The 18,576-nt window shown below is 47.9% G+C and overlaps 8 protein-coding genes and 1 non-coding gene across 9 annotated transcripts; 7 read left to right on the plus strand and 2 right to left on the minus strand.

The window, feature by feature from the left end:
- Window positions 1–36: 36 nt before the first annotated feature.
- Window positions 37–2,020, plus strand: ASPWEDRAFT_31773 (putative C6 transcription factor; the record flags this gene model as incomplete). Its single annotated transcript, XM_040833579.1, has 4 exons — window positions 37–89; window positions 170–580; window positions 637–1,639; window positions 1,685–2,020. 4 exons carry the CDS (start codon window positions 37–39, stop codon window positions 2,018–2,020), a joined length of 1,803 nt encoding a protein of 600 aa, XP_040684770.1.
- Window positions 2,021–2,614: 594 nt separating this feature from the next.
- ASPWEDRAFT_119189 (uncharacterized protein) lies at window positions 2,615–3,933 on the plus strand (the record flags this gene model as incomplete). The annotated part of the gene is made up of 5 exons (XM_040828885.1): window positions 2,615–2,804; window positions 2,861–2,928; window positions 2,979–3,361; window positions 3,421–3,485; window positions 3,542–3,933. 5 exons carry the CDS (start codon window positions 2,615–2,617, stop codon window positions 3,931–3,933), a joined length of 1,098 nt encoding a protein of 365 aa, XP_040684771.1.
- A 32-nt stretch (window positions 3,934–3,965) lies between these two features.
- Window positions 3,966–4,841, minus strand: ASPWEDRAFT_176197 (uncharacterized protein; the record flags this gene model as incomplete). Its single annotated transcript, XM_040831471.1, has 2 exons — window positions 3,966–4,604; window positions 4,656–4,841. 2 exons carry the CDS (start codon window positions 4,839–4,841, stop codon window positions 3,966–3,968), a joined length of 825 nt encoding a protein of 274 aa, XP_040684772.1.
- Window positions 4,842–5,184: 343 nt separating this feature from the next.
- ASPWEDRAFT_679004 (uncharacterized protein) lies at window positions 5,185–6,258 on the minus strand. Its single transcript, XM_040838938.1, has one exon. The coding sequence runs from the start codon at window positions 6,030–6,032 to the stop codon at window positions 5,493–5,495; it is 540 nt and encodes a 179-aa protein (XP_040684773.1). The 5' UTR covers window positions 6,033–6,258; the 3' UTR covers window positions 5,185–5,492.
- A 1,624-nt stretch (window positions 6,259–7,882) lies between these two features.
- On the plus strand, window positions 7,883–9,596 carry ASPWEDRAFT_118818 (carboxylic acid transport protein; the record flags this gene model as incomplete). The annotated part of the gene is made up of 5 exons (XM_040828849.1): window positions 7,883–8,433; window positions 8,480–8,610; window positions 8,657–8,835; window positions 8,882–9,230; window positions 9,280–9,596. The coding sequence occupies 5 exons, from the start codon at window positions 7,883–7,885 to the stop codon at window positions 9,594–9,596; spliced, it is 1,527 nt and encodes a 508-aa protein (XP_040684774.1).
- Window positions 9,597–9,894: 298 nt separating this feature from the next.
- ASPWEDRAFT_t179 lies at window positions 9,895–10,005 on the plus strand. The gene has a single exon. It is a non-coding gene; the product is annotated as a tRNA-Leu (tRNA).
- Window positions 10,006–10,331: 326 nt separating this feature from the next.
- ASPWEDRAFT_162833 (potassium transporter) lies at window positions 10,332–11,960 on the plus strand (the record flags this gene model as incomplete). Its single annotated transcript, XM_040829836.1, has 2 exons — window positions 10,332–11,312; window positions 11,358–11,960. 2 exons carry the CDS (start codon window positions 10,332–10,334, stop codon window positions 11,958–11,960), a joined length of 1,584 nt encoding a protein of 527 aa, XP_040684775.1.
- A 1,377-nt stretch (window positions 11,961–13,337) lies between these two features.
- On the plus strand, window positions 13,338–14,967 carry ASPWEDRAFT_45050 (uncharacterized protein). The gene has a single exon (XM_040836427.1). It carries the CDS (start codon window positions 13,804–13,806, stop codon window positions 14,653–14,655), a length of 852 nt encoding a protein of 283 aa, XP_040684776.1. The 5' UTR covers window positions 13,338–13,803; the 3' UTR covers window positions 14,656–14,967.
- A 1,012-nt stretch (window positions 14,968–15,979) lies between these two features.
- Window positions 15,980–18,164, plus strand: ASPWEDRAFT_45052 (universal stress protein). Its single transcript, XM_040836428.1, has 3 exons — window positions 15,980–16,681; window positions 16,748–17,138; window positions 17,188–18,164. Exons 1-3 carry the CDS (start codon window positions 16,395–16,397, stop codon window positions 17,884–17,886), a joined length of 1,377 nt encoding a protein of 458 aa, XP_040684777.1. The 5' UTR covers window positions 15,980–16,394; the 3' UTR covers window positions 17,887–18,164.
- Window positions 18,165–18,576: the final 412 nt, after the last annotated feature.

An 18,576-nucleotide genomic window follows, 5' to 3' on the forward strand; every position in this document is an offset into this window, starting at 1 on the left:
AGCAAAGCGAAAGGCAAGGATTCTCCTTTGTGTGTCATGGCTGGCGACCGCCCCAAGAGGGCAAGGGCCGGAGCGTGCCAGAATTGTCGGTGAGTTACCAACTTTTGCTGCGCACCCTTTTTCCTTCATCCACGAAAAGGGATTGCGTGTTGAAACTAAAGCCATCCAGGGTTCGTAAGAAACGCTGCGTGCCAGGCGACCGCTTGGATCAGTGTCAGCTGTGCGAATCGCTCTCAATTCCGTGTAGTCTGAGCCTGAGCCCCGGGCAGCATGTGCCATCTAATCTCCCGACAAGAAGCCTGCAAGTCAGGGAAGAAGATGCACCCACGCCCAAACCCCTGCCCGCCAGGCCGGATTTGGTGTTGTTTCGTGAAAAGCAGCCCAGGGAGGCTCAGAGAGAGCCTCCTCGGGTGGAAATTGTCTTGACTAATGAATTGGCGCTGGAATTGGTGTCGATTTATTTCCGCTATATTCACAATGTCGCGCATACCTTGTTTCATGAAGCCAGCTTTATGATGCGGCTGAAACAAGGGAGAGCGTTTATGGTGCATGTTTACGCAATGTGTGCTCTCGCTGCTCGGTATGTTATGTTTACGCTGATTATTTCTAGGTCGTGTGGCTAATAGTAATTGGCAGATTTTCGCATCATCGCGCGTTTGATGAGATTGCTCCTCATGCGCGTGGAAAGAGCTTTGCTGCGACGGCTGTGACTCTGCTTCAGCAGCAAAGTATGTACGCGAGCTTGCAGACGGTTCAAGCTTGCGTTCTTCTTGCCACCTTGATCGGTGGTGATGGAGAAAGCCAGACCAAGCAGGTTTACGACAGACTTGCCAGGCAACATGCCGAAATTTTGTCCCTGTGGGTGATGCCGGACGGGATTGGTGTCATTGATAGAGAAGAACGTCGACGCACATGGCTTTCTGTCTGCATTGCCGACCAATGGTCTTCTGCTAACCTGTCCGTGGAGCCCGTTCCACCACCTGCCCAGGAAGTACTTCCAGCAGTAGACGATGTGGAATTTCACACATATGATCCGGAGCTGCTTCGGGAAGATTATGCTTCATCTAGATGCAATATGTGGTCTCATATGACACGGGCACTCGAAATCTACACTGGAATTCGTGGGCTTTTGAGACGACTTAGCCGGGGTATGATCTCCTTTGATACGTACCGCGTGGAGGTTTCGTCGTGGCGACAGCATTTGGATCGATGGACCGAGCGATTACCAGAGGGAATGGTCTACAGCACGGCCAATATCAAATCGTTTGCCACCCAAGGTCTTGGGCGAACCTTTTTATCCATGCACATCGGATACCATCACTTCCAACAAATGCTCTACTTTCCCTTTCTGGATGCCCGAGCAGGAAATAAAGCAGCGCAGCAGGGGTACAATGCTGCTCAGTGCAGGAGCAGTGCGAACATAGTCTCCGAGATCATCCAGTGTTCTACAGGGACCAAGGACTGCGAGCTCAACCACTTTCTTTATGGTCATATTGTTATGATCAGTTCCTGCGTTCACCTTTATACCCTATGCTTTGGTGAAGAATCTGCGGAACAGTCAATGGCACGGAGACGGTTGCTCTCGAACTTTGAGTACCTAATGCGACTCAAACTACACTGGCCGATCGTGGAACATTTTGTAAGTGCATCATTATCTATAAAAAGAAGCAAGCTAATAAATCAGGTGAAACGCCTTCGGATTTTCCAAACCCTCTGCCAAAGCTCCATGTCAGACCCATTTGCGACAGAAAACTGGATGGCCCGGTTCCTGACGGAAGAAGCATCGAAACTTTCCGAGCGACAAAGCCTGTTCCATGATGTGGATTCAGACGATGAAGCCTGTATCGCCGGACCGACCGAGAAGATTGAAACCAACGGGTCATTCCGGTCGAGACTTTCCGAGTCGACGTATCCCAAATCACCGGGGACGGAGTGGAGCACACTGTCTAGTCTCCTGAACGACCAAAACATGACCAGCGAGGCATTTGTCAACAATGCTTTGGGGTGGTTATTGGAGTAGATGGAACGCTAAAGAGCGAAGAGAGTTTGGATAGAGCCAGCAAGGGGAGGTGAGCAGAGGGATTTATGCATTTGGTACATGGCGAGAGAAAATACGTGCATTTGCATGATGCAATTTGGTGTTCCGGAGCGGATAGTAATGTTTTTGATTCATAGAACCATTTATGTATGTTTAATTAGTTGTATGAGTGAAGCAGATATCAATAATAAGATATACACTACGGCAGCTCTTTTAGAACCCCGCATTCGAGTTTGGGACGGAACAGCCATTCCATGGATATACAGAAAGATGAACGAATGGCTGATTCCATCCAAGGAACAGCATTCACCTGTCGCTCGTCAAGGTTGCCCACAGACTGCGGAACCAGATGTGCTTTTAGCCACAGACATCAGCGAGAAACTGCAGTCATACCTCAATATATTGCATCTCCCTCTTCTCTTCTCTTACCTCCAAACTATCAATTTCGATCAAATCACCAATATCAGCACGAGAATGTCGCACCCACTATTCGCACTATTCGCACCAACCAGAGCTGCTCGCAAGCAGATCAATCACTATGCTGTAGGAGAATAACATCCTGCTGAGACAACTGCAATGACAAGCCCCGAAGCCTGGCGAAACGTGCTGATAGTTGTTCCACTCCTTGGCGCTGCCCTGGCAACGGTCTTCTTCTTTCTGCGGGTGTATAGTCGTCGTGTGTCGGGGGTGGGATTGAAGACGGAGGATTTTCTGGCGGGGATTGGACTGGTTGCGTCGTATGGGGTTACTGTTTGTGTTATCGTTGGTGTGTACCTATCCTGGTTTGATGATGAAGGTGTTGTGTTGATGATGTGGTAATAGCTGCGTTTCAGGGTGTTGGCAAGTCAATATGGAGTTTGCCGAATGAGCAGGGAGGACGGATTACCTTTGTGAACACACCATCTTATATCAATTGAAGACGATAATATTAACAGTGCAGGTCTTCTGGCTCGCCCAAACATTCTGGCCGATATCCCAACTCTTCGTCAAAACAGCCATCACCACCCTCCTGCGCCGTCTGCTGGGCTCCGTCAACCGCTATCGCACCCTCACGACAGCCCTGGTCGTCTTCACCGTGGTCTGGTGCGTGGCCGCCATAATCGGGAATATCATCCAGTGCATCCCGCCGCAGTATTTCTGGGACAAGACGATACCTGGCGGCCACTGCATGAGCGGGCAGAGCGCGTTTTTCATGGCGATCGGGGCGATTTCGTTATTTGAGGATGTGGTGCTATTGTGTTTGCCGTTGCCGATGGTGTGGAGGTTGCAGATGGTGAGGCGGGAAAAGGCGCAGATTACCGTGTTGTTTTTGATGGGGAGTTTGTATTTCTCACTTTCTCTTGATATCTTCGTGTTGAGGGGGTGCTGATGAAGCTGTGCAGAGCCTGCGTGTTCAGTCTGCTCCGTCTGGTCGAATTCCACAACTACGGCACTAACAAGATATCCGGTGAGTATCGCACTCACCACTTCAATAGAAGCTGATGCTGCGTCGATATGCCACAGACCATGGCGCCCTCGAATCAATCTGGACTCTGCTTGAGCTCAACTTTGCCACAATCTGCGGCTCTCTCGTCCTTATGAAACCGATATACCAGCGCTGCATGTCCTCCCTACGCAGATACAGCAGATACAGTAGCAGCAGCGGGAAAAAATCCTTCTCCTCTAGATCCTCGGAATATGATGGAATCTTCAGGCCGTGGGCGTTTGGGACGACGACCAGCCACCATACAGAAGTCCGGGCTCATGCGTTCCCTACGCCCTCTTGTGAGCAAGAAGAAAGTGTCGATTTGAGTGTGAGACTGCCGAGTGTGGATGTAAGTAGTAGTATTATTTATGATACGGCAATTAATCAACAGGTGAGGATGGAGTCGGTGTCGAGTCAATCGATAAGATGATCTATATACTTAATAAAATAATTCAAAGATTACTATGCCCTCTTCCCATTCTTCGTATACGGACACACCGGCAACTCCCCCATCTCCCTCAAACACTTCTGCAGACCCCCCAACAACCCATAAACCTCCGGCCTCATCCCACCATGAAACGCCCTCCAAAAAGGCAAATACCTCCTCCGCATCTCACTCTCATCAATAAGACCCAAATCCTCCGGATAAAAAACCATCTGCTGCAGATTCACCAACCACCACAACCGCGCACAGTGCCCGTAGTCCCGACACGCGAGGATAATCAAACAATCGACATAATGCGACGGCGTCAGCATCTTCACTGGGAACAAGTCAGCGGGGAATGGCCCTTTTCCTCCGCCCGGGAGGAGCGCGGGAGGGAGGCGCACGGTGTTACTTGCGAGCATGTAGTCTTCGTCTGTGGAGTCGGGGATGGTCATGTCGAGTTTGGGGAGGTGCCAGAGGATTTCGGATTTGTTGTATAGGCCGATTATTTCTCGGGGGTCTTTTTGGGGGATGTGCACATGGGTGTTGGGAGTGGGGTGGTTGCGTGGTTGGGTGTGGATGATGCAGGTAGTATCCTGGCAGGGGAGATAGCCGGCTGCGAGGAGGGCGTCGTGGGCTTGAGGGAGGTGTTTGTCGGCGATGACGAATTCGAGTTCCTATATTCATGATTGTGTTAGTTTGTTCTTGATCAGATGGAGGATACGTACCAGAGTGGGATTGAGAACACCCATTAATCGCATCGCCATCGAGCCCCAGAGGATGTGGGGGATCTTGGCTTTTGATAGAAGACAGGCGACGTCTGCGGTTTGTTTGGCGGTTATGCCGGGGAGATTTGTTAGGATGGAAGATTCATTAGTGGTTGGTTTGCGACGGGATAGAATTGGTTTGGACATGATGATGTTGTGTTGTGTTGATTCTGTCTATTAGAGGGGAGTTTAAATACTCTTCTTCCCTGAGAGTTCTTTCATGGTGATAAAAGATTCTTTGCTGATCACATTGCATTCATATTTCAATGCAGCAACCCTTGAGCTTCAATGGATACAAAGACAATCTAAAGCCATTATCAGCCGAAACAAACAAAGATCATTGTGGTATCCCATGACCTCCTATTATCCAAGTATACAAAGCGAGCTTATAAAGGCATCAAGGACATAATATGATGTTTGGATAAATGGTATCATATTGCATAAACAGTAATTATAGACATGAGTTTTCAGATAGACCGATAGAAGTAACCATCATAGCCAGCAGACAGTCACATTGAGCGTTATATGGGTATAAATGGGTATAGACGGAGGTGTATTCATTGGGCGGGCACTAACAAACAATTAGAATATTTCAAACAGAATAGAATAGATGACATACCAGCTTGCTGCACCTTGGGAGCTTCAACAGGATACTGATATTGATACTGCATCGGATAGACCACAGCCTCAGGTTTCTGGACCGGACTCATGGTGGAGGGATGATGGCCAGTCCCCCATTGTTGGATGGGCGGGGGTTGGAAGCCCCTATTCTCGATATCTCGATCCTCCTTCTTGCGGTCACGGTGGCGTTTGAAGAGGAAAAAGGCCACGGCTGCCACGACGATGACGAAGACAATGGGAATGAGGATGGCTTTGAGGAGGACTTTGACGAGGCCCATTTTGACTGTGATGAGAAGAAAGATGAAAGAAGACGTGTCGCTCAACGACAAGACAGCAGACAGGTATAAATGCATCTTCACCGACGAAAACGCTGATGCCTCGACCTCTCGTAGGGCTGAGTTGATCCCTGTTTCGGCGGCAATTCGTGCATTGGGATTCGATGAGGGGAAAGTAGTGGATGTGACGATGCTGCAGCAGTGCAGACGGGGTTTCCGTCACACGATGAGCCCATAGTTTTTGATGCTTTTTGATAGGCTTGGCAAAGGCTTGAAGGAGAATGGGGGGAACTGGCCAATCAGAAGCGGAGTTTCGGCGCATCCCCTCTCGTAGGGCTGTAGGGCGGCGAATCAGAGAGCAGGAAATGTGTGCGCCTATTGTGGAGACAGAAATGCTCAAAGGAGAAGGTGCTGATTTCAGGAGATTTAGAATAACAAGCATATGTTATATGGTTATATATAGGTGGTGGATGATGGGATCAGGGCGCCAATTGTATTGATTGGATGGGATGGAAATAGATCGTACAGTGACTTTTTGTCTGTGCAGCCATCGACAGTGGATATAGCGCTTTGGGCACCGATGGAGGATCATGAGGATATTATAATTAGAGGAACTGTCTAATATTAAACTCAGTTAGCTCTCATATTGAAGATGCTAAGAAAAGAAATATACCATTTATGAAATATCTTGAGCAGTCAGAGATCCAAAGGGGAGGAAGAAAGATGGAATAGCAGTGCTATAAGCATTAGTCATTCAGATAGGGATTTGTCAACCAGAAGAGGAAGTATCGAGATATCAGAAAGTAGCATGCTTTGTCTCTGTCAATATCCATTCTTGAGGTTAGATTATGCGTGCAATCACTCTGCATTTGTGGTATCCGTATTGTACAACAGATAAAGTGTTGAATAAAGTGAGTGTGTTGATAGCCTGTGGTGAGGGGGAAGAGGGAGTCAGCTTCCCTCACTTTCTTCTTCTTCCCCTCTTTCTCTCTTTCTCTCCCCCAACAAGCGTCATCAACAACACAGATAACAAAGAAGAACATTTGGTATTTCTTTGTCAAGATAATAATCCGTTACTTTCCCATGTCTTTCCGATTCTATAGCGCTAATATGAGACATATCGGTCCAGATGACAGCACATCCCCCAGCTCTCTTCCAAATCCACCCGTTACTCTAAGCAGTTAACAGTCAACGACATCATCTATCAGACGATATCTTCAAATCCCTCATAATCTCCCTTCTGTGCCATATCGTCATCCCGATCCCTCCCGACTTAACACTTTCTCCGCCAAACCAAGCATTTTCCTCCTCAATCAAGCGTCAAATGTTAAGCCACCACAGACCGGAAGGCCAAGAGAAGGGGAAACCCTCGTGTCGGGCATGTTCCGGGGTGAGATCCTGAGACTCGGCCAATACGAGCTGGAATCCCGTATTCTCTCTGGCTCCCCGCTCGGGATTTGGGAGCTAACAGTCACTTGAAGTTCCGACAGCGGAGAAATTATTTCCTCTCCCATTGGAAGAGCGTGGGAGATTTTCCTGGTAGAGGAGGGGATCTTACCAACACTCCGTCACTTGGTCACTTGATCCCGTGGTTTGCGTTGATTTCTTGGTGCCCAAGGACGATACCTTTCCATGGATTCCGAGTGTCGTGCACGATCCCGAAACACAGTCAACAAAGCTACGGATATTTAATTTTTTGGATTGTGTTAGAATACGAGTTTGTGGTGGCGGCAGATTAAGCCGTGAGTATCAAGTCTATCGAGTGCCTACGTGCGGAAATGTCTGTCTGACTGACTCAAAAAACAAACATGACTAGACTCCCTAGGATTATAAAGCGCAATCTAAACTGTCTGTCTAGCCCTTTACGACTAAGACTGCATCATGTCATCTTGTCTTTGAAATGCCTCAGTCCTCCTCCAATCCCCTCTTTGCCCCTCCACCACAGATTGTGACATCTAGCGCCTGGGCAATAGGCCATCCCGCCCCTCGAAGGAATAAAGGAATGATACATTCAAAGCATCTGGAGCCGCGTGGCTGTCATGCTTCGCGCATGGACGACAAGAACCTCTGCCCGGGTGCTTGGCACGTCTTGGTAGTCTTGGCTGGAGGAAGATTGGATTTTTTTAGCGGGGAAAGCCGGGGAAAATCTGGGGAACAGCTGGAAAATGCGGGGTTTTGATCGAACACTCATGGGAGCGCAAGTATATAACGGGAGGAAGACGGCGCGGGTTGGTTAGGAAGCCAGGTCAATTCTTTCTGTTGACAAAGATCCCACCTTTCGAAATTGGCATCATGACCAACGAGCCCGCTGAACCTATTCCTGATGGTATCATTGCAACTGCAAAGCAGGCATGGGGTGATCTGTTCAAGTGGAAGCAGCGCGTCGTTGTGACCAACGAGTTTGGTGAGACCCATGCCGAATGGCAATCTCCCGAGCCCCTTCAGAACCCCGTCAGTCTGCTTCTACAGCTCAGTGCAAAGGACTGGCTTTTCTTCTCGGTCGGATTTTGTGCCTGGACGGCAGATGCCTTTGATTTCCATGCCCTCTCCATTCAGACCAAGAAGCTAGCCGATTACTATGACCGGTCGAAGACCGATATCACGACAGCCATCACCCTAACATTACTCCTGCGCAGCGTGGGAGCAGCTGCTTTTGGTCTCGCAGGAGACAAGTTTGGCCGTAAATGGCCCATGGTTATCAACATGATCGTGCTGGGAGTGTTGCAGATTGCCACCATCTACAGTGGGACGTTTCAACAGTTCCTGGCAGTGCGAAGCTTGTTCGGTCTTTTCATGGGTGGTGTATACGGCAATGCTATTGCTATGGCATTGGAACATTGCCCGTACGTTGCAGTCAACTGTTAATGGTGCTAATGCTGACGATTGCAGTGTCAATGCTCGCGGTTTGATGTCAGGTATTCTCCAACAAGGATATTCGCTAGGCTATGTTCTTGCAGCATGTGCCAATCTCGGGGTGGGCGGTGCTACAGAAAGTTGGAAGACCATTTTCTGGATTGCAGGTCGGTGGCTCGCTTGATTGGTAGGACAAGGCTGATGATATTTTAGCTGGAATTTCGATTGGAGTTGGTCTCGTTCGAGTACTCTTCCCCGAATCCAAGCAGTTCCTCGAGGCCAAGAAAGCCGGCAAGAAATCTACCGACTTGGGATCGTTCATGGGAGAGACAAAGAGGATGCTGGGACAAGAATGGAAGATGTGCATATACTGTGTTATCCTGATGACTTGGGTAGGCTGTTTCTTACTTGACACATAACAGCGCTGACCTTGTCTAGTTCAACTACTATTCCCACACCTCGCAAGACTCGTACACTACATTCATGTTGACACAAAAAGAGATGAACAATTCCCAAGCCTCGCGTGCGTCTATTCTAATGAAGACTGGTGCTTGCGTTGGCGGTACCATCATTGGATATCTGTCACAGTTTTTCGGCCGTCGTCGGGCAATCATCTGCGCTGCACTAGTATCCGGCTGCCTCATTCCGGCCTGGATCCTGCCACAGGGTGAACGGTCGCTGAGTGCGACGGGTTTCTTCATCCAGTTTTTCATCCAAGGAGCATGGGGTGTGATTCCGATCCATCTGAATGAGCTTTCGCCCCCAGCTTTCCGATCATCGTTCCCAGGTGGGCACTTTTCACCCAATCCAATGGCCATCAATCTAACAAAAAAAAGGTATGACATACCAACTAGGAAATATGATCTCCTCCCCATCTGCACAGATCGTGAATGCTGTCGCCGAAGCGACCATGATCACCAATCCCTCGGGACACCGTGTCCCAGCCTACGGACCCACCATGGGCGTAGCGACAGCCATTATCGCACTTGGCATTGCAGTCACCACGGCTTTTGGACCAGAGAAGCGTGGACGGAAATTCGAGACGGCGGTGGCGGGCGTTGAGCAGCGTACACAGAAGGAAATTGATCTCGAGGAGGGATTTGATGATCAGAAGGCGAGCGACGAGAGAATTGAGAAGGCGGAGAAGATTTGAATTCCTTGATTAATGTTGAGGTGATGTAAACTATCTAGTTTAGGTTATTGATTAAATGCGACATGATGTTATGGAGTACTGTACCTTCATGATACCCACGTGGGTATGGATAACACTAAGCGAGTCCGGGGAAGTGGGGGCACAAATTCTGCACCATTACTACAGAGAAAGTGAAGATGAAAAGAAAACAGAATCAAAAAGTGTTTGATAAGCCTCAACTTTATGTGGTGTAGATAGTCATCTCCATCTATCGTCCGTCTATTATATATCATCAGTGTGAAATCCATTCATCAATCAAGGCAAGATGGCCGAGTTGGTCCAAGGCGTGAGGTTAAGGTCCACCTTAATACCTAGCTTAAAGCTTCCTCATCATCATCTGATGGCGTGGGTTCGAATCCCACTCTTGTCATATCTTTTTGTTTTTTCTTTTTTCTACATGTCAATTGTGAGCGTGTGTGGATGATTTTTTGTCTTGGTGGTGATGGATGGTGATTGATTATGTGGACTTGTTGAAGTATGATTGTGGTTGATATACGAGGGATTTATCATGTCCGTATTTCATGATGATCGTCAACAACTATAGGATAGGATTATTCTCTCTATCTCTTCACCTGAGGCTATGCTGTCTGGAACATAACATCCTATTTGTCTATTTTTCACTCACCTAGATCGTATAGATAAATATCAGACGTAGACCGTAGTCACCTACCCAGGTAGGCATGCTACCTAGCTGTAATGCCCTCAATTAACCGCATCAAGTTCCTCTCAATCCACTACGCCTACATCATATCCTGGACTCTATTTGCCTCTGTTTTGATATACGTTCTGGGTGGAATAAGCTATATCGATGCGCTGCTGCTTGCATCAGGGGCTGCAACCCAGAGCGGATTAAATCCCGTGAACCTGGACCGGCTCAGCATTAGCCAGCAGGTTGTACTATGGGCCGTGGCGATGGTGACGAATGTTGTTTTTGTGAACTCGTTGCTTGTCCTGTTTCGTCTGTGTTGGTTCCCAGGACGAAGCTGGGGCGGTATCCCTGAGGCCAAGATGCCTTTGTTGGGGGGCGTCCGTCAGGACAAGGGATATGGGACTATCGAGAGGATGGGGTCCTGTGAAGTATCGAATAAAGCAGAGATTCATGGGCCTGTTCGATATCAAACACGAATCGAGTCGCCTTGGCAGTCTTTAACTGTCAGTTCCGACTGGGATGAAGACGAGCTCGACGTTGAGTATAGAGCTCTAAAGGCATTGCTTTTCATCCTATTTGGGTATTTTGTCATGTTCCATCTGATTGCAGCATCGGTCCTCGCTTTGTGGATTCGTTTCAACCCATTCTATGGCGAACTTCTCATGACCAACGGCATTGACAGATCGTGGTGGGCGATATTCACGGCCTCCTCTGCCTTCAACGATCTGGGGTATACCCTAACTGCAGATTCTATGGCGTCGTTCCGTGGAGCTGCTTTGCCCCTGATTGTAATGACCTTTCTGATTGTGATTGGGAACACTGGGTTCCCGTGCATGCTTCGATTCATCATCTGGATGCTGTCCAAGGTTACACCGCGCGGAGGCTCTCTTCGTAAAGAAGTGCGCTTTCTATTGGATCGTCCTCGGGGATGCTTTATGTTGCTTTTTCCTGCTGCAGATACGTGGAGACTTGTGGGCGTTCTTGGACTATTGAATGTGGTTGATTTGGTGATTTTTATTGCCTTGGATGTAAGTCTTTCTTGAAGTGCTTTGACTTCAATTGATGGTGGATAGCAACAGCACTATGGCACACCTGGTATTCAAATACTCAACGGTGTATTCCAGATTGCCTCCACCCGCACGGCTGGATTCACGATAGCCTCTCTGCGTGACCTTTGCCCAGCTGTGCAAGTCTCCTTTGTCGTGATGATGTACATCTCCGCATTTCCAACAGCAGCGACTGTGCGAAAGACCGACACATACAAGGGGGGTATGGGAGACGCAGACATGGACGTCAATTCCCCAAAGTCACTTATCGCACACATACAAGATCAACTGGGTTTCGACATCTGGTACATCTTCCTGGGAATATTCCTCATCGCAATCGCAGAGGGTCGTCATCTGCATGATCACACCAACCAGGATGTTTCATTATTTGCCATCCTATTCGAGGTCGTGTCTGCGTACGGGACCGTGGGCCTTTCTCTGGGATATCCCGGGACAGAGACAGGATTGTGTGCGCAGTTTGGGGTTATGTCGAAGATCGTACTCGTTGCGATGCAAGTGCGCGGTCGGCATCGGGGACTTTCCAAAAACGCGGTTATATTTCCTGGGCTGGCTGAAGGTCGAGAAGATAGTACGTTGGAAAGAGAGAGATTGCTGTTGGCAGTGCCGTAATGATCGGGTCTGGATGGCTTTCATATGAACATAATCACATGCCATACTGTCACAAGGATAATCCATCAACAGAAAAATGACAGCTGATCGTCTGTCAAAAAAGATAGAGTAAAATTAAGTTTTGTCGGCAGAACAAAAACCGAGGCGTCGGAGTCGGCGATATCACCCCGATTCCGATTAGTCATAATGAACAATGTATAAAGTTATGCAGCACATCGCGGGTCCATGGAAGAAGTGAGACAAAGTGCTATTATTTCTCGGACAAGTCCGTCATGACAAGAACGCCAAGGATAGTACAATGTACAATGCTACAAATAATAGAATTCAACCCCGTGTTGTACAAGCACAGAGCCGTGAAGTCATTTTATCTTGCAGATTGAAGAATGAAGGATGATTTGATGTAAAAAGCGGAGTTGACGTCAAGACTCGAGGATAAGATTAGGGAATGGAGATCCTGTCGGATTCGGATAGATGAACAGGCCTGCATAATAAACATTATTGCATCAGCCATGGATAGAGAAACGCCCAGACCTTGGAGTCGAGATGCCAGGCGAGTCGAGAACAGAGGATGATCGCTTCTGTTGTCCACGTTGGAGTTTCATGTTGCGACAGTGTGCGTTGTGGCGATATGTGCCCAATGTGAACGTGGGGTATATTGATTGGGTTTGTCCAGTACTTTGATGAGTGTTACAGACTTGGTACTTTGCGATTATTATCATCGGAATATTCTCATCAATGTAGAAGATAGAAAGATAAAGATACTGCCTGAAGCAGATCCTGATGGTGGGGAAGTGGATTAAATGGCGGATATAAGCCACAGGGCTGTGTTGATCTAAAATAGATAACACGGACTACATACCAATGGGAGATACAGACAATAGATACAACAGAGATTGATCTGAACGTGGTAGCCTGCCTTTGTGTCTTTCTTACGTGGAGCCAAGAGGAGCAAAATGAAGATATCTGGAAAGGAAACGAATACGGATGCCGGATGGGGAAGAACGAGATTACTGCGTCGGGAACGGAGTGGCAGTCACTCTTGGAGCCTCAGACAGGGATCTTGGCCTGCTTCTTGGCGGACGACTGACCAGAGTTGCTGATGGAAACAGATGATGCGATTTCAAATCCCTGCAATGAGTGATAAATCATGATCCAGTATTGATAATCCAAATATCAAAGTGACTCCCAGTGATCCATGATCCGTGATAACTCTGTCGGGATTTCTCTATCCATGCGGTGAGCTGAATAATACCTACCTGTATTGGGTTGATCCGAGTGCCGGACTGGGACGGCCAAGAAGGGCAATCGAAGCGGTCAGTGACTCAACCCTGGGCGGTGATGCCGGAGGGCTGCGTTCCCGTTGGTCCGTCGGAGTGGGGCGGATGGACGGCGGTTGCCTCGGCGTCCGATCGCCGTTTGACGGACTTAACTGAGTTATGAAGAAGAGGAAAAGTGGAAGTAAAAAGAAAAAAAGAAAAAGAAAAAAAGGTCAGCCTAGAGTGCCGGTGATGCATCATATTAAAGACTCTCTTCTCCTCGTCGGATTTTCATCTTCTGCAGAACTTTTCTCTCCCTCAGGTACACATAACACTACCACCATCCCATCCAGCCTCCACAGCAAACAAAAGTACCTACAGATCCAGCCAGAACATCCTTACAGCACAGCAAAGCAGCCTGATTGTCGATAACCCAACCGATAAGGCGCTCCCCCTCACCGCCCCAATCCACCCCCCCCCTGATTGGTCCCCGGATATCTGAGTCACCGAACGAGTCACTTCCACTTTTTTGGGTTGACTTCATCAGCCAAACTTGCTCATCCACCGCCTTTCCTGGATCGCCCGCCATGCCTTCCACTACTTCTTCTCCTCTTTCTTCCTCCACTTCTTCCTCCTCCTTCTCATCCACTCCGACAAAGCCTTCTCTTTCTTCTTCCTTTCAATCCGCCTACGCCAGTCCTTACTTTACTTCATTGGCTCGCAGACGGCAACAGAAGAAAATGAGCATCACTCAGACCTACTACCTCGCCCACACCGCCCGGAAGAAGCTTACCCAACAGGCTGCCCGGGCGGACCACGACCTCCGCTTGCTGGTCGGACATGCCAATTTGCTCGATTCGTTGATGTTGGAGCTGGCAGATGCAGAGCAGGAACAGGAGCGCTGGTTTAACCAGACGGTCAACGGAGCCACCAAGGCATTGCAAGAAGAGCCCCGACACATTCAATGGGCCGAGACCGTGTTTGAAGACCCCGAGGAGGACTGGGACCCTGAAGATGTTTCGGATGCAGACTCTCTCAGCGATGACTCGGACTTGGATGAGGAGGAAGTCTTTGCTATCAACACTCCCATCCGTCGACGAGCACCGTCTCCCGTCGCCATCATCACCGAGGCGGAGGTCGAGGAAGACTACGATTCGGATTCCGACTCTGATTTTGAATATGACGATGCAGAGAACTTGGAGGAACTCAGCTTGACTCGCTCGCCGTCTCGACAGCCCCCTGAGCTGTCCTCCGACTCTGAGGAAGACTCGGAGGATGAGACGATGCCTCCATCCCCCCCTCAACCCACTCTGGAATCATTTTCCGAGAAACAACCCCAATCTACCGAAATCCCACTTGCGAACCCCGAACAACCGGGTCTATTTGAGCACGAGTATTACGTTCCGGCCGAGCAGGGCACGATTATCGAAGCCTACTGAATGCTTTGATTGACCTGCATCGATGTACCATACCTGATACCGTGATACCCATTTCATGACCTGTTTGTTTTTTGAGCGAGTGATATACCATTGCAAGGCGTTTTGGAACTCATACAAGTTGGTTGCATTTACATTTACATTTATTTACATTTGATTTTGGATACGCTTTGGCGTAAGAGTACAGATTACTCATACTATGATACATAGCACACAATATATACAAATTACTCAACTCATCATCAACTTAGTAAATCATCTTAATCTTCATATTCTTTCATCTTCGTACTTTCAGTATGTTGGGCAGAATCCCACGTACTATTGAACTGTCAATCCCTGTCCCCAAGGCGGCATGTGACTGTCGATCCTTCAATAGCCCGACTACACCGCCCATGATGGATCACACGCAAATCCCCGATCACATTATTTGTCGCCTCACTATGCTACGAGAGTACGAATCCTGCGTTTGCATTCTTATTGATACATCTACAGAATGCATCTATGTACAGATAATCCAGTTGATACATGGCAAAATCAAGTAGCACAACAGACAGTACCGACAATGGAACATTCTAGGTGGTCTCGGAGATATTACGGGCGCAGCATCACTCTATCACCACTAGTCCAGAAAGAAAATTCAGTCCAGCCCACTCACGGACGTATGCCATACATAGTCATTATTACGGAGCAGAGCACATCGTCTAGCGGAGTTAAAAAAAATACACACGGACTCTGTCCGTAGATCAATGGAGATATTTTTTTTTTTTTTTTTCATAAATAATAAATTCCGGTTTTCCGTTCAGCTGGGATTTTGCTGCTTGCCGATTTTCCGTTGGATTTTGATGGATCGTGGATTATTGATCCATTGATTAGCAAATCTTTTTTGATAGAAATCTGGATGAGTCAAACGGATACCGGGTGAAAAGGCTCAAAACAAGGTTTTTTTATTCTGTCCGAAATCCCGAGTTCCGTTTCCTCGGTTTGTCATTTTCTTTATCGTCGATCTTGATGACTATGATAGATGATGACTTTTATGTGATGTGAATATGATATGATCTTATCTGCTGACTGATTTATCCTGTTTATGAATGGGACTAGGCTATTTGGTTGCTGTTTACTACTGCATTCTACTACGTGATCCATACTTCATACTCCACTCCATAATATAAGATAACAGTTCGATAGTCTCTATGGCTTTAGATAGACTGTCTACACATATTATACATGATAGATGATTATATGAATATATGAATACTGTATAATTGTACTCTGTATACTGTAGACAAGGTATTGCATCACTCCCGAAATAGGAAACCCCCGCCCTCCCCTCACCGCCCTCATCTGCCCCTCTCCTCTCCTCCTCTCTTCCTTCCTGCATCCTGAATACCTTCTTGGTCTTCCTTTCTCTTCTTCCCCTAGACATTCATCCATCTCACCCCTATCCCCCATTTCACGCCTTCTCTCCCCCCGGTCTGGGCCTCGCTGCCTGATTCTTCGGCCCAACCTCCCTCTAGCGCGTGCCGAACCATGACCTACGTCTCTCGGCTCGTGTCACTGTCTGATCTTCAGGAGCTTCATGCTGGCTAAGTTGCTGGCGTGATCCAATACCGTCTGCGAATCCTCTGCACCTTGCATATTCTATCGCCTGTCTTACTTTAATTCCCCGATCGATCGTCTTACACCATCCAATCCGACAGCTAAACCATATACATTACGCCCCAACCCTCATCGAACCACCCATCATGTCTGCACCGGCATCTCCCAAAGCATCCCTCGATTCGGATGATAGCGAGGCGGGAAAGTTCAGGTCCATCTCGTACGCTGGTGATCGTCGTGCGGATAGACGAAGAAAGTCAATCCAGTTCAACATTGGAGGCGGGGAATCCCAACCCCCCCGACGTTCGGTCAGTCTGCATGGTCACAAGCGACGATCGAATCCGGAAATCTTCCTGGATAGTAAGCCCCTGGATGAGGAGCACAAGTCTGAACCTAAACCTGTGGGTAGGGGACATTCCCCACCGCCTCCCAAGTGAGTTTTAAATGCTTGTATACTGGTTGATGTGGGTGGTTGCTGATGCGTGTTTTTTTTTACTAGGACCTACGAACGAGGTGTTTCCTTCGATACCTTTGATAACCCCGATGCGGCGGACTTCTCCTTGACGCTGAATTATAAACACAAAGGCTACCAATCTACCCGTCGGAGTCGTACGTTTCTCTGCGGGACGGACCAAAACGATTACTCTGATTTTGCTCTTGAATGGCTCATTGATGAGCTGGTGGATGATGGGGATGAGATTGTGTGTCTCCGGGCTGTGGAGAAGGATTCGAGCCTTGCAAGTGACGCTGGGATTGAGACGGGGAAATACCGGAAAGAAGCAGAGAAGCTATTTGAGCAGGTGATTCAGAAGAACAGCCAGGATGAAAAGGCGATTAGTTTGGTCTTGGAATTGGCTGTTGGGAAAATTCAGAGTATCATTCAACGCATGGTATGTTTAACGCTTTTGTTTTGTTAATCGCACCTTCTAACATGACTAGATTCGAATTTACGAACCTGCAGTTCTGGTTGTTGGAACTCGTGGTCGTAACTTGAGTGGCATGCAGAGTCTCCTACCAGGCTCGGTCTCCAAGTACTGTTTACAGCAGTCGCCAATCCCAGTCATCGTCGTCCGTCCATCTACCAAACGAGAGAAAAAGAAAAAGAAGCGTCTTGCAGACCCAGCCAGACGAAGCTACAATCATATTCTGGAAATGAGTGAGCGACGGGGAAGTCGCATATTTGACGCGAGTTCCAGTACGGATAGCGGGATCTCCAAGCTCCCCGACGAGGAAGCAGCAGTTGCTGAAGCCCTTGGTCTGCCACAATCCTATGCCAACTCACGGAGTTCTCTCTCCATATCCGAAAGAAGCAGTGTTAGCCATGACGAGCATGAGCCGGCACAATCGAACTGGGGCTCCCTCGATGCTGTGATGAAAGGAATTCCGAATGAAAGCCCGGCAACTACTGAGAACGAGAGTGTATCGGACGATGAACAGATAGATCGTCCGGAGAAGGACTCGGCTGCAGTGTCGGTAGATAACAGTAACGCCTCTACTCCACAGGTTGGCGCTATCTCGCCCAAGGATGTAGAGACTCCCGATTTGGAGCCTGTGTCTGACGTGTCAAAGCCTCCATCGGCCGTGCCCGTTATTGTCACTGAAGATACCCCCAAAGATGAGAGTGAAACAAAAGGTTGAGCTTTGACTTGGGTAGAGGTCCATTAGGGCAACTTGTTTTTATTTATTACTTATCTTTTTCATCCTTGCAAGAGCGGGTGGTGATATGATAAAGGCGCATATTCATTACACGAGCTTATCCAGATGATGATTGCATGCAGCATCAGGCGTTGGTGGCTTTGATATCTTTCTCTCGATACCAACGAACCTTGAAGTATGGTGGAGACTTGTTACATAGCGAATAATCAAGTGCATTTATTACCCCAGAGATTTTCCAATAATACGATATAGAACAGCTGAAGCATCGATTTTGGTTATACATACAACATGCTGTAGATTCAAAGGCAGAATTGATAGATACTCGATGCTATCCAAGCAATAATACACCTAGAAACTGGAGATACTAACACATCCAGAACACACCAAGGGAAAGGCTATATTGAGACAAACATGAGGTAGGTAGCAAGTGAAAAAAAAAAAAGAGAAAAAAAAAAGGAAAACTTTTCTAACACAGTTTTGTCTAAAGAGCAAGAAAAGCCACAAAGAAGAAGAATTACCACCAGCACACCGACCAGTGTAAATGCAAATGCACACAACAACAAGGGAGAAAAAAAAGGCAGACAAAAAGACAAAGACGACATCAGAAAGCTACTAAGTTTTCTCGCATGACATGAAAGAGAAGCAAGTATCGTTCGTGGCTAGCCTGAAAGT

Source organism: Aspergillus wentii (assembly GCF_001890725.1).
Source record: "Aspergillus wentii DTO 134E9 unplaced genomic scaffold ASPWEscaffold_8, whole genome shotgun sequence".
NCBI lineage: Eukaryota > Fungi > Ascomycota > Eurotiomycetes > Eurotiales > Aspergillaceae > Aspergillus > Aspergillus wentii.

Coding starts and splice junctions, on each gene's coding strand:
- ASPWEDRAFT_45052 (XM_040836428.1), top strand. CDS start 16,395: ATGTCTGCACCGGCATCTCCCAAAGCATCCCTCGATTCGGATGATAGC. Junction 16,682..16,747: donor CATTCCCCACCGCCTCCCAA/GTGAGTTTTAAA, acceptor TTTTTTTACTAG/GACCTACGAACGAGGTGTTT. Junction 17,139..17,187: donor AGAGTATCATTCAACGCATG/GTATGTTTAACG, acceptor TAACATGACTAG/ATTCGAATTTACGAACCTGC.
- ASPWEDRAFT_679004 (XM_040838938.1), bottom strand. CDS start 6,032: ATGCTTGTTATTCTAAATCTCCTGAAATCAGCACCTTCTCCTTTGAGC.
- ASPWEDRAFT_45050 (XM_040836427.1), top strand. CDS start 13,804: ATGCCTTCCACTACTTCTTCTCCTCTTTCTTCCTCCACTTCTTCCTCC.